Consider the following 14,370-nt stretch of genomic DNA (forward strand, 5'->3'; position numbering starts at 1 on the left):
ACAGCCACCTCATTACAATCAGCAGTCAGATGGCTTCACTCTCCAGAAAGTATAAATCTCCATTGCAGTGGCAAGTCTCCACATCAGAGCCAGATGCTTCCTGCAGGCGGGACGAGCAGCGACCGGAAAATGTAAACAGCACATCAGCTGTCCGACGCCGGTCGTCCCGGGGCCTCCTGGTGAGGCATGGAGCTCAGATATGCTCCACAGAGCGCACTAAGTGGAAAGTGGCTGGAAAAGAGCAGTCATCGCTGCATCTGAAAATAATTAGATGTATTGTTTCTGGGATCTGACCCTGAGACGAAGCAAAGATCTAAATTACTGTTTGTTTCATCTTAATTTATTATGGATTTGTGCCCAAGGTGTCCCTGTGATCTGAAAGCAGATACCATCAGTGTATTTACCTTGATGAGCTTTTCCCCACACGGCACAAAACATCCTCCCATTGTCAGTCGTGCCCCGCTGACGACCTGAGATGAACTTTATAACAGATGGCAGTGCTAAAGAACCTTGGCAATTATTTGAAGATCACTCTTTCATGCCTGGAGGGAATCAGCGAGGCTGCGACTAATCACGGCGTAACTGCTCCCTACATAATTCAAAAGTCTTATTATAATTTGTCACATCCAAGATGGCTGGGCAATATATCTTTGCCTGGGTGAAATGTGTGTTTTATTAATATGCCATTAATGAAAAATTGGAGCGATGCTGTCGCTCTTCTTCTTCTGCGACGGGGATGATCAGCCGGCGACTTTACTGATCGTTTCTTAAATGTGGAAAATTGTACCATTTTGCAGCAGAACCTTTATAATTCAACACTTAGTGGCATGCTGTGAGAAGATATGAATATCACTTTCAACAGGAAGTGATTGACTTATTGAATAATATCAAAGCACTGGACAAGATTTCACTCAAACAGTGTGCATGAATATCTGAAAATAACTAATCTATTCAACAGTGAACATGCTACTTCTGCATCGATTCATCAGTACTTGCAATTAATACTGTAATATATGGTGCCAGTTACGGGAGAATAAGTACTTTTAGAGTGTAACAGCTCTGAATACATCTTTCATCACTGCTCCATGGATGATTAGTGAACGGGCCTGCCAGACGCAGGTCCACGGTCCCAAAGTGTCTGAGAAAATGTCACATGAAACTACAAAAACAGCTGCAAAGAGACACAATGAGAAAAGGGGCAACACCACCACAGACACACACAATACATAAACATAAAACAACCACAAAGAGACTCAAAATTACGACATACAGACGAAAAGCAACTAGAAAGAGACACAAAACAAAAGAGGCGAGAGGAGAAGTGTGTGTCTTACTCCTGTAGGAGAGAGGGGGGGGCACAGTCTCTAAATCCCCCTGCTCTACCCTTAAACCCTGCAAAAGCAGAGCACGGATTCAGCGTCAGACTTGAACGGCCCACGGCTGTTGACACAACCACCATGTCAGATACATTCAAACTAATCCATTTCTAGAAAAAACTCATACTTTGTCTGCTGGATGCCGTGTGCCCGGCAGCGCTGTGGAGATGTGAGTGGGACTCCGGTTCAGCTGTCGGCCGTGGAGCAGAACGGAAGGAGGTGAAAGAAGCTGCACTCTTCTCTTCTCCTTTCTTCTCCTGGCGGCTGGCATGTGAGTCAGCTGTCAATCACAGCGCGGGCATCGAGTCAGCGCGAGTGTACGGTGCACTCCTCAAATCTGTAGCGGGCAGGGAGAAGGCATCTATAGAGCCCAAAGCCACCAGCCAGCTGCAATTAAAGTGTGCTCCGCTGTGGAGAAAGGAACCTGAGGCCACCTGAAGGTCAGCAAAAAACCCAATTACCAGCTTGTCATATATTGTCAGCAAGAGTAATTCTTGGAAACATAACAGCTGACTCACCTTTGCAGTCTTGCAGGGAGAGAGGAGATCACAAGAATACAAACTTTCAATTAGGTAAACAGAACTTTTGTTTTATTATTGTTGGGGCAAACTATTAAACGGAAAATAACCCCCGGGGTAAGGGTATGCAGTTTCATACAGAACTCTGAAAATGGCACAACAAGGTTTGGATTAAAGTTATAAAAATAGACCATTTACAAAAACATCTACAAAGATAGTTCAGTGGCAGTAATGATTTGATTGTACATGAAATAAATGTACAATCGGAAAACAAAAGAAGACATTTCACAGTTTAAAGGCGTCTCACGATGCAGTCTTTGGGACGGAAACTGTCGCTACACAGTAGTTTCATGTTTCCACAAGCCCGTCTTTACACTGGCTGCACTCTCTGTGGTGATTAAAGGCACAAGCTGCCCATTTTCTTTAAGTGTGCCACCGTTCTGAGTGACGAGGTTGAGTCCGTACGACTTGGGTTGGGTTTCTAGTTCAGTGGTGCCGGGCTGCTGTGCAGGGTCAGAGTCTTTACTGGAGATCGACCCAGCAGCAGCAGCAGCAGCAGCAGCAGCAGCAGCAGCAGCAGCCGCTGCCGCAGCAGCAGCTTCAGCTTCAACTTCAGCATCAGCAGCAGCAGCAGTGACCAGCTCAGTGTCTTCAGTTACCACCGTCCCGTTCTCCAGCGTGCTGCCCCCTCCTTTGTCTGCGTGGCGGGAGCGGCGCGGCAGGCTGGCGCTGTCACTGCTGTCCTGCTGCAGCTGGCTCTGATGGCGCTCTCTGTAGGCCATGTAGGCCGCCCGTCGACTGTTGCGTGCCGCTACGTCGTAATGGTGGTGCCGCCTGTGGGGGGCGCTCTGCACGCTGCCCTCCACGCTGGTGGGGACGTCGTAGGCGTACTCTCGCAGCACAGTCAGCCGACTCGCCCTGTGCGCTCGTGCTCTGTTTTTATGATGCCTGCTCGCGTGTCCGTTCGGGACAGTTGTCGGATTGTTGATGTTGTTCATCGGGCGGAACTGCACCTCGACTGGAGCTATGTGCATTTTAATTTCATTGTCTATCGAATGTTCCGTCAGGCTGTTGTCTAAAACGGCTGCACCGTTGGCGGTCACCGCAGAAGCGGACTTACACTGCGCTGCCTCTGCGTGCAGATTGGTCAGCTTGCTGCCATGGGCGGAGTTGCGCATGCTTGGGGCGCTTTTATTTGTGTAAGAAGAGTCTGCGCTGCTGTGGCCGCACCTTGTGGACTCACCGTCTGCTTTGCTCGCAGATCCTGCAGTTGACGTCATCGCCACGCCTGGCTGAGGCAGAAGCGCGTCCTCCTGTGCCGAGTAGGCTCGTCTCCCAGAGCAACAGGCCTGGGACCAATAGCGCCTCATATCCTGTCTGTTGACACAGTGATGCGCCACCATGAACGCCCCCAGTGCCAGCGCGGCCACGCCGAACAGGCAGGTGAAGGCTAAGTCAAAGGGGTGATCCTGTGACACGGCCATGGCCCCAAACACCCAGAGGGCGGCGTACAGCCCCAACGCCCCCGCCGCACCCATCAGCTGAGCGACGAAGGTGTGCTCATTCTCCAGCGCCGTCAGCGGCACAGAGTGCGAGGCAGACCCGACGGAGGAGGACGCCTCGTTGGGCTGCAGCTGCAGAGTGAGGGGTTGGCAGTGGCTGCTGGCAGCGTCCGTCCCGGCCTCTGCGTTGGCCGGAGCCAGATGCTGCTGCTCTTCGGCCGGCTCCTTGAACTCATAACGACGCTCGGGGTGCCGGCGCAGCTGGAGCAGGATGCTGAGGAAGTACATGCAGTCCACAAAGATGATGAATCCCACTGGGCCATAAAAAGCCCCGATACTGGGCTCCCAGGCCATCCAGCAACTAGAAGGAGAAGAGAGACGGCTTTAATAATCTTATGGTATATCAAGATCACTTTACCTCCGCCCAGGAGGTTATTCTAGGGCTTGGTTTGTCTGTCAGCATGGTAACAGAAAAAGACAGATTCTTTTGACACTTGCTGGAAGACTTGGTGACATCAATGTGTTTAAGCGCTCTGAACGGCAACAAAATGCAACAAATCTTCTTTGTAGCGTCCATGTTGTTGCCACATTACGACTTAAAGCTCCTGAACACACCGAGGTCAGAAGAACGACTTCCCACCTCTGGGAACGGGACCATCGGAGGAGCATGTGAATGCATCAGCCGGCCTTGACGGAGGTCTGCGTTCTGAGAGACGTTCTAGTTTAGCAATAACTTGAATTATACGGCATCTCCTAAAAGTAAAAGTGCCACCAGTGCTCATTAAAACAATACCACATCTTAATCTGCCACCATCATTATTTACTTCACAAGCTCTTTGAAGAACTTTTGCGTCTCGCTTTTCCAGTCACTGTCCCATTACATTTAATAAGCAGGCTGGATTCCTCTTTCTTGCGAGAAATTAATTAAACTCCACAGACTTCATACAGATACGGCTCCAGATTTCTCAAATAGTCAGCCGCGTTGCACTAAACATCTAAACAGCTGCTTGTGTGGAAGCGGGGTGGGGAGCGCGCTGTAAACTGGCAGCAGTTGCTTGTTGCTTGGATGCACATTACCATTAATAGGCCTCCATAATCAGAACTTCAGGGAATAAACTTCTCCTACCCCTCATAAAAATATCCATTATTTACTAAAGCAACGCAGCCGGCCGGTCGATAACTAAAGCCAGCTCCTCCTGCGGACAGTGTGAAACATCTGACGGGCCGGGAGCACGAGCAGCATTACCATGAGCTTTAATTGTTTTATACAGGCGCTACTTACTATTGTGCATTAGTCCGGCTGCCGTAGTTTTTGATGTTCGCTGCTGCAGTGATCCCACAGACAATGATGGGTATCCCTCCGCCGATTAAGTAGAACCTTCCAGAGAGAGCACAGAGAGCTTTAGTCTTCTAGGATGGAAGTGGACACTCGACACTGACACCATGTGGCACCAACTAACATGACCACTAAGACAAAGGTCTATGACATACATCTTCTCTCTCTCTTTAGAAATGTCGAGTAAAAAATATAGGAAAAAAAAGTATGTAAACCTAACATGTCATTTCATAACAATGTAAACATACTCCCATCTTCAGCCTGCGGAAGATGCGTTCAAGAGTCACATGTATGAAGACAAAGTATCACAAACGACCTGATTCTGTCACTAAATACTCATTTGGAATATTGCCCTCATGCTAACATGTAAAGTTGCCTTGTCCAGCAAAGAAACTAACTAACCAACTGTACAACTAGATCTGTAACGTAAGCGCGGTGTGTCGTACCTCAGCATAGGCCGCGGCGGCGGCGGAGGTTCGTCCAGCTCTTCGTAGCGCTTGGCTTTGCGCGTCACCTGTTTGTAAATGTTGCGCGCGGTCACTCCCACCCACAGAGCGGTGGCCAGAGTCGAGTAGTGCAGCAAGATGCCCACCTGCAGGAGAGTGCATCATTATATACTTACTTGAAAGAAATGCAATCAATCTCCGACTGAGAGAATGCAGCTGGTGGTAAATTTCACCAATAAAGATATAAACGATGAAAGGCAGTGCGTCAGTATTTTAAATGCCACGATGATCCTTGAGCAATTTTGCATCGAGTCTGTCATCATCCGTCTTGTGAGATGTGTCTTTATGCCCAAAGGGGATTTAAGGAACAAACTAAAAGTTCTCTGCCGAAATCTTTGATCCGGGTGCAAAGAAAAAGCCTCCAGATATGGAAACTATGTACTGTATCGGTCTGAGTTTCCACAAGTCTTTCTGAGCGCAGTGAACTTAGCCAAGGGCAACTTTTAAACTATCGTTTTCCAAAAGGAGTTTTGGACTCATTTGTGACTGCTGATTGTTGGAGGCGTTCACTCACCGCCTGGCACACGCTTGCATATCGCGTCTGATTTATGCCGCCGATGAAGACCCCGTAGGTGAGGGAGATGTGGAAGCAGAGGTTGACCAGCATGTGCCAGAACTTGCGGCTCACACGGACAGACCTGAGGGCACAGACACACAGAATAAGTTTAGTTATGGACGGGACAGTCGTTTATGTCCTGCGGGGTTGTGAACATGAAGAATATGAAGGTTACCTGTGATGGTAGAGGTAGCTGGTGATAATGGTGAGCAGGCAGATCAGCAGGATGATCGTAGTGGCGTAGATGACGGGGTGCAGGGGCTGGATGCTTGGGGAGAAATACTCCACGCTGCTGAGGTCCTGCATGACGGACGGACGGATTAATCCTCACTTCTAAGTGATATTGTTACTTCACGTCACGAATGATCCTGATATCTATATAAACATTGCATGTCTACGTCATACGGCGAAGATAAAGAATCACCCAGCCTACCATCAGGAGGCCGTAGTTTCCCAGAGAGTTGCAGGATATGGTGGTGAAGTTGTCGTGATGACCCAGGATGCTGCAGCCGTCGCTCTGCCATCCTCCCTGGCCTTCCACCAGGCTGAAGTTCCAGCAGGCGGACACTGCGTCAGAGCCGCGGGCAAACCGCCGCAGAGTGATGTTAACGGGCGTCCGGAGGACACGCAGGGACATGCCGTCTGATGGAAAACATCGACAGACATTTTATTGAGTGAAAATGTTATTGAGCTGGTCAGAATATTCTCAGATTACTTCTCTCTTTGAAAAACAAACATATTAAACACAAACGATCTGACTTACCGATCTTGGCCATGATGACAGGAGTGGAAACGCTCCTCCTCTTCCCTCCGTCAGCCAGCTGGGAGGAGTTACTGGTGGAGGGGAAGAACTTGCCATTGCGGAAGCCCAGTAGATGGAGCCTGTAGACCGTGTCCTCTGGCTGCCCAGGCAGCGCAGCCTGAGTAAAGAGAGCCTGAGGAAGCTGCAGGGAAGCCTCCACAATGGTGCTCTATAGGGACGTAAGACACAATCAATACATCTACTGTAAAAACATGAAATGCTTCGTTTACGTCAAGCAGCTGAGGAGTTCATCTCATGTGCGTGCTGGGATCAAAACCAAACCCTGCAGCCTGCTGACGAAGCTGACCTTGTGGAGGATGCTGGAGAAGGAGCTGGTTGTGTTGCATTTGAAGGTGAGTTGGCGGTCCTGCCCCGGCGTACGCTCGGGGCTCGGCCTCTGGAACAACATGCAGGTCATGCCGTTCCAGTCGTTGGCCCGGACAGCGTGAGCCTCCAGTGCGATGTTGGGGGAAGTCTGGAAGGACAAAGGAAATGGACTCAATTCATTTTAAAAATGTTATCCTGCAAAATGACAAAAAGGTCCTAATTTAAATCGCACAAAGACGAGTGCAAAGCAGGAAGATCTTGGTGGTGTTTCTCTTCATCTCCAGCATGAACTAAACACAGAAGAAGATGCAAAACGACTGAAGAGAAACACAAGAGACGCAGACGTGTTGCATCTTTCAGTCCGGGGGTCTGGCTCCTGTAAATGTAAAGCTAAAAGGCAGACGGAGGGACTAACCAGGGAGAAGACCTGCGCTGTGGCCAGACGGTAGACGGCGATCTTCTGGAGGCAGGCGATGATGCGTGAGCAAGCCATGGCTTCACGCTGAGCCATCCACAGCACCCGCTCATCGGCCAGCATCAAGTTACTGGCCATGCTCACCATCACCTCACCCAGCTGGGACACAAAACACACATTTACACGTGAGGGAGTGTACACGACTGTCTCACGAAATATAAAGGAATACAATTAGTATTGTTTTACATGGAACTGTGGGACTCGAGCATGGTTCACCTTACAACTTTTATACATTGAAAAGAAAAGCATCACAATGTTGATAAATACCTCAGACATTCTAAAATATATGTTTGTTTTCTAAAAATAAATATTGCTCTTTGAAAAACCATGTGACACACGTGAACATATATTTAAAAATAAAATTAATTTGTATTATTTTATGTGGGATAAATAGTGTTACTCATAATTTGACATTAAATAAATAACACTGTATGCATCTATTTGTAGAATAAGATTTATTCACCTGAATTTCTTTCATGTCACACTATAGGACACATTTATGGTGCAATTCAGTGAACAAATAACAAACATAAATGTTGTGTGTTGCAAAAAAAAAGGCATTTCTAAACACATATTTGTCAACTACCCACACATTCACTCATTCATTCAACAAACATTCACGGCACTGGCTTGTAAAAGTCGTAATCACAACTTGTGTGAGTCCATGCAGCAGCAGCAGAAGCTCTTCTCACTGACTCGAGTGGAAACATAAGATGTGCGTGTGTTCAGACAGCATCTTGTTTGCATCAAACAGCCACAAACACAAGCTGGAGGGGAGACTTCACTCGCAGCTCGGCGACTATTAGAAACACATTTCTTGCACAAGTCGCCCGACTAAACTTTTAATAAGTTGTTTAGTGCTCTGCGCCTCCAGGAGTCACAAACGCGCTCGGAGCTCCTTCACTTTGAAAACTTTTCCTTTTGTTGTCCTCCAGCTGTGCCGAAAGACATCGTCACAAGACATCCTTTGTAATCAGACGACATGACAACAAACAGCTGTTGAGCATTATTCCATTTGTCCGTGAAGGAGGACATGCATCGCATTCCAACATCACAGCGGCACTCACATCTTTAAACTTCTCGACAAACTTGGTAAACTTCTCGATCATCTCGGCCACGAAGATGATGTCCATCTTGTCGGAGAAGTTGGCAGCATCGACGGTGTAGACCAACAGGCGTCGAGCCCTGGCCACCACGTTGCTCTCATTCAGAGGCATCTAGCAGAGCACACAGAGAGAATGAGTCTGACGGGCAAACAGGAAGGATAAGAGAGAAGGATCTGATTCTCAGACACAGACCTGGTTGATGACGAATAGGAATCTTGTGACGTCTTTCTGGAACTGGCAGTGTGAGTAGTCCTCCTCCGTCCACAGCCCCTTGCGGTCGCAGTAGCGCCACGCCCGCTGCTCTTCGCCCGGGCCGCCCGAGTAGGTGCCGGCGCTCGATGGCAGTCTGTTGCAGGGGAGGTAGGCTCTGATCCCCGCCAGGGTGCGCGGCCACCTGGAAGCAGACAAATGAACACGTGAACACAAAGATGTTTCCTTTAACGGAGACATGCAGCGTTTTCTGCAGCAGAGTCATGTTCTCATTATGGCTCAAGAAGTCATTCACATGTTTAACCACAAGGGGGCGCCACCGTGCTTGGCATGACAGCATGTTGCACAAGTCTTATATAGTTATTGGCTGGAGCGCCCCGAAGTAGCAGTGAGAAGCTCTGCATCCGTGTGTGCACTCACTTGAACTCTCCCTTGTTGTTGGAGATGCGTTCAGGAGCACAGTACTCCGCAGAACTCTCCAACACCACAATGTGGACGGTCCTGGTGGTGTTGCCCCGGCTCGTCTTGACCCGGCACTCCCAGTTCCCAGTGAAGCCAGGCTGGATGTTGGAGATGGTCAACGCACTGATGGGAAACACGAAGCAGAAGTCAGAGAAGATGCAGATGCGGAGCAGGAAGAGCTCGACACAGGTGCTTTATGTATCTTAACAGGGAATCCAGCTGTTCAAATGTAATTTCAATGAAATAATCAATGCTTTATTTCCTCATATACACTCTACCGCAGAGACATGACTGCCTTACCTCGCAATCAGAGAGCAGTTCTGCACCATGTGCTTCTCAATGAAGATGCCTTGGGAGGCGTCGGTCTTGACCATGCGGCCGTTCTGGTACCACAACACCTGCATGTCCTCGGCCACGAAGGAGGCCTGGCACTGGAAGGGCAGGCTGTCCCCCTGAAAGACGACCTGCCGCTGGGACGGAGTCAGCTGGAAGGAGGGCAGCTCCAGAGGAGCGTCTGGGGGGAACCACACAAAGGTTAGGAAGAGATTTAGGTCGTCATAGTAATTATAATTATACTATACTACTAATTATAGTATTTTATGCATTTGAGTTTGTTTTAAGGGAACACGAGCCCAGTTGGCTTTAGACCTGAGCTTCAATATTTAAATCACGTTGCTGTTATTTGATTCCACAACACGAGACTGCATGTAGAAAACAACAGACTCATTGTGAAGCGTTGCAGAGTAGCTCCATCTGCTCGGAAGGTCCAGTCTGTTCAGTTTCTGCGGTTCAATGTCACAAGAGCTGCTTTTTGTTTCGGTTTCAACTTTAGTTTACGTTTATAACCCTGCTCTGGACACACTGTCCAAAAAGTGCCGAGAGGAAAACAAAACAGTGCCTTGAATTGTGGGTAATTTGTCATTCATGTGAGGCCACGGCTCCTGCTAGACCTGTGCCATTTATTCCATAATCCCTCACTGTGATGAGAGCCAAACTGATAAGACATGAGCAAGTACAAACAAAGGCAGCCGTGGCCTGCGCGGCCCTTCCCTTATCTCCTGTGTCATTGCACAAGCCCCCGCTCCCCAAACACCAGCAGCCTCACTGATACCAAAATAGAGAAATTAAAGAGACAGTGCTCTGTCTTGACACTACAGTCTGTGTCACAACTCAACATGACTTATGTCAACCTTTCAAAACGTCTGACTCTGGACAACAAACACATCAGAGTGTCGCCGAAATGACAAATGAGTCCGTTTCAGAGTGTTGGAACAGCTGCTGTTACAGGGCGACATCTTTGTGCTGTGTGCAGGTGTGTGTGTGTCCCTACCACAGGTGAGCAGCTCCGGCCTGATGGAGGTGATGAGCTGGCCCTGCAGAGACTGGGGGAAGGAGCACTTTGTGTTCTTCACCACGATGTTCCTGTCTTTGATCCAACGCAGCAGCCACAGCAGGTTGCAGTCACACAGCAGGAAAGGCGTCTGAAACTCCCTGTGGATGTGTAGAAACACGCAGTGTTCACAAACACGGGGACGACAGGGGAACGAGCAGATATCAATTTAGGCGACACGTTTGCCAGATGGAAAACTCCAACTTTGCAGCCGTGTTTCATGACTTTAATAGCATTTGTCTAAAAACGGTTTATATTGAATGTTCATAATAAAACATCGACTGTTAAGTAACTTAAAAACTGCACTTAGTTACAGGCCTTCTCTCACCAAGTCAATAACATCTACCTGAAAATGACTTGCAGTAAGTTCCCAGAAGAAACCAGTTGCAACATTTGGACTTCCAGGTGTCGTCTACCCATCATGTGTCGCATGCGTGTACATTTCAATTAAAATTGGATAATTTGATCAGCGGACGTCCGGCCGGCGGTGGATCGAGCGGTGCATCTCTGGTTCATATTATACTTACAGCGACTTCAGAGACGCCAAGCTGTCAAACGTCTCCTGAGCCAAAGAGGAGAACATGTTCCCTGAAAGGTTTCTGGAAAAATAAGAAATGAAAGATTATATAAATGTTTTAGCACACATTCATACATTGATAAAAACGACTGATGACTTACAGTCTGATCAGACTGGTGAGGCCTTTGAAGATGTCCACGTTCAGACAGCCGATGCTGTTGTTGGACAAGTCTCTGCAGGAGGACACAGAAAACATTTCAGAGTCAACACAACATGACGGCAACAACGGCCTGAAACACCATCGATGAGTCAAATCTGGGAATGTTTTACAACGAGATTAGCCGTGACAATCTGATTGTGTTCTGAGAAGAATTGATAAAAACAGGAAAATGCTGACGTTGCAGTTAGATTGTAGAAGAGTTTTTGAAGAGGAAGAAAGAGAAGTGGAACAGAGACAGGTTGAGGCAAAGAGCTCGAATACTCAGCTGACAGGTCGACAACGTTCAAGGTGATTGCAGATCATTTGTCAGAGTGGGCCTCGGGGGGGAACCTACACATCTAAAGGCAGAGCAACACTCTGCGAGAGGATTAATCGCTGATGATTAATGTCAAAAACAGTGTGTTTCTCCTCTGGATGTGATCTGACATGATGTCTCTGGCAAACATCAGATGGAAATGTCTGAGACCGCCGACGCCTTTCACAAGGAATCAAAGGCGAGTCCACGAGCAAACACGGAAAAGACGGATCCTGCCTCTGTGAATTACACTCAACGTGAAGCAGCTGCGAGGAGGAAATATTCACTGGAGGCTCCAGGTGAACTTCAGTGCAGCGTCCTCTGATGCATCAGCGCTGAGATGCGGCACTGACGTCGCTGCATCAGACATGGAGGAAGTTAGTGTAGCCGTCTGTGGGCTAACATCTGAAGCGACCAGTCTGCGAGGGATCCGATCCTCGACACGTGAAGTAAAGAAACAAGAGGTGCTGGAGGAATGTGATCCTGACACAGAACTTTACCTGTCATTGGTCCTGGAGGTACCAGCTGGGGAATGTACTGTGAGGTTATTAGCTCCACTTGGAAGAGACGAAAAAGCCGCCTTTTGCAGGGTTGCCAATGTGTGCGAGCATTGTGTGTCAGGGGAAGGACAACACAGGGGGGGGGGGGGGGGCAGTCACACAGATGGAGAGGAATCAAAGACTGGCCGGAGTCAAAGGGGAGATATCGATGCAGCAATAAGATGGTATCGTGATAATATTGCATGTCGGGGCCTCTGGTGATTCTAACTCCACGTGAACGTGATGTATAAACTGGTAAAGTCTATAATCTAACTCTTCCTCCATCGTCCTACAGCAGGGACAGAAGCTGCGACGCTGGACGCCAACCTTTGATGTCGGGCTTCTGTGTTTACATTCCCAGAGTCCACCGGCACTACCTCATCCTCTTCTTCACTCGTCTTTCTCTGTGTGGCGCTCCCTCCCTTTGAGATGAACAGGCGGGCGGAGAGGCCAGTTACACCGTGTTACCCTCAGACTCTGCAACAAACACCCTGCATGTGTGTTTTGATATGCAGCAGACATATAGGGAGGCATGAATCCATGAGTGTGGCATGAATATAAGGGGGGGGAGTCCAGGTCTGAGCCAAGGAGCTGAATGCCTTCCTGTCTCGCTGCAGCAGCCAAGCTCAAGTTTGTGTTGGCAGCAGCCGGGTACTGTCGGGTGCTTCCAAGTCATACTGTGTTCTCTCTCTCTCTCTCTCTCTCTCTCTCTCTCTCTCACACACACACAACTGAACACTCTGACCTCCCACACACACACACATCCCAGGTGGACGGTGTTCTCTGCATATCAAAATGATGGTCACATGACATTCATAGACACACACGCGTTTATATATCCGCCTCCTTTTTGTTCCTGTGGTGTGTGAAAGTATCGAAGGCCTCACGCTGTCTGCAGTGGACTCTGGCAGCGCGCCAGAGACAACAAGGCCGCAGAAAACAGAGCGATGCTCGGCCGTGCTCCCTGATGGACACTGGATACACTCCAGACCTCCGAGAACACACGCAGCACAGAGACACAACACAGCAGCTGCTTTAAACACAATGTGTGATCGACTCTTTGCTAAAAGCAGCCTCTGACTAAATGTGATTAAACATAACACTTGCACGTACAGCCTGCACAGCACAGACACTACTTCAGCCAAGTTTCCATCTAAATGTATCAGAAGTTTTAACCCAATTCTGAGGAAATCTTCAAAATAAAAATGCAAATGAATGATTTCCCCCGAAGCTTTGGAGCGGCAGCCGTGCTACCAGAGCTTTCAAATAGAAAAACGCTTTAACCACATCTCAAAACCACAAATAATCACAAGAGGACACATTGAACATGAAGCATCTCTTCACTGAGCCTCTGTTCTCACATGACAATAATCAGAACAAGCTTCACACACACACACACGCACACACCCACACACACACACACACACGCACACACACACTACTCACAGTCTCTTGAGAGCAGGCAATCCGAGGAACGCTCCTGGTTCGATGCGACTGATCATGTTGCTCCGCAGGTCTCTGTGGGGGAGAACGAGAATCTTCATGAGTAATTGAAATGGGAACAAAATAAAACTGCAGCCATTAGTCGCTCAAACAAACTACATCTGTGTGTTTTCTGAACACGTTACCGTCGAACCTTGTGAAGATTAACTGATAATGAAAATAATGGTTAGTTGTAGCCTTGTAGCACGTTACAGGACAAGTTACAGGACCTCAGCAGACTTATTCTCCACAATGATCCCTAAATGTTGTAATTACATGAAACCACTTTAACTGCCGGCCTTGAATTTAACATTTCATGCAAGCGTCAACATGGCAGGCGAGTAAAAGTGGCAGGAAGAGACTTGCTTAACGTCTTTAGACCAACTCTAAGATTCCTTCCCCCCCCCCCACTGATGGTGCCCACACAGCTGCATATCAACCTGACCCTCAAAGGCTCGGAGGTTCAAAGGCTTGTGGTCACAGAGTTCCTGCAGTGCTCACCTGCGCTGGCACTGCAGACTCACTCATTACAGTGCAGCTTCGGAAGGCTTTCTAGTCGCCACCTGAACCCACACAAAGGGCCTCTGGGTAACTCTGCCCGTTTGATGTGGAGGAGCTGTCATCTGAAGGTGGGTAGGTGGCCACAGATAAGTCATGGACAAAAAGCATGCAGCTTGTTAAAGCTTTTGATGTGAGCGAGCGGAGCCGGCTTCTCTGTGCCGGCGCGTTGAGAGAAAAATGAGAAGGCAGG

General features: G+C 48.4%; 1 protein-coding gene across 3 annotated transcripts in view; it reads right to left on the reverse strand.

Annotated features, from left to right (window-relative positions):
* Positions 1-1,944: 1,944 nt before the first annotated feature.
* adgra3 (adhesion G protein-coupled receptor A3) overlaps positions 1,945-14,370 on the reverse strand; it is a 28,740-nt gene continuing 16,314 nt past the window's right edge. For all 3 annotated transcript variants that reach the window (XM_029454881.1, XM_029454879.1, XM_029454878.1), the window contains 17 exons: positions 13,584-13,655; positions 11,245-11,316; positions 11,094-11,165; positions 10,507-10,667; positions 9,477-9,690; positions 9,135-9,299; positions 8,697-8,898; positions 8,466-8,615; positions 7,339-7,497; positions 6,904-7,071; positions 6,558-6,765; positions 6,228-6,436; positions 5,970-6,094; positions 5,753-5,876; positions 5,179-5,324; positions 4,679-4,774; positions 1,945-3,757 (listed from right to left, as the gene is read on the reverse strand). In XM_029454881.1, coding sequence (XP_029310741.1) covers positions 2,230-3,757; positions 4,679-4,774; positions 5,179-5,324; positions 5,753-5,876; positions 5,970-6,094; positions 6,228-6,436; positions 6,558-6,765; positions 6,904-7,071; positions 7,339-7,497; positions 8,466-8,615; positions 8,697-8,898; positions 9,135-9,299; positions 9,477-9,690; positions 10,507-10,667; positions 11,094-11,165; positions 11,245-11,316; positions 13,584-13,655 — 3,871 coding nt within the window. In that variant the 3' untranslated portion in view covers positions 1,945-2,229. The remainder of the gene's footprint in view (positions 3,758-4,678; positions 4,775-5,178; positions 5,325-5,752; positions 5,877-5,969; positions 6,095-6,227; positions 6,437-6,557; positions 6,766-6,903; positions 7,072-7,338; positions 7,498-8,465; positions 8,616-8,696; positions 8,899-9,134; positions 9,300-9,476; positions 9,691-10,506; positions 10,668-11,093; positions 11,166-11,244; positions 11,317-13,583; positions 13,656-14,370) is intronic.

The sequence above is a fragment of the Cottoperca gobio genome, chromosome 18, assembly GCF_900634415.1.
Source record: "Cottoperca gobio chromosome 18, fCotGob3.1, whole genome shotgun sequence".
Taxonomy (NCBI): Eukaryota; Metazoa; Chordata; class Actinopteri; order Perciformes; family Bovichtidae; genus Cottoperca; species Cottoperca gobio.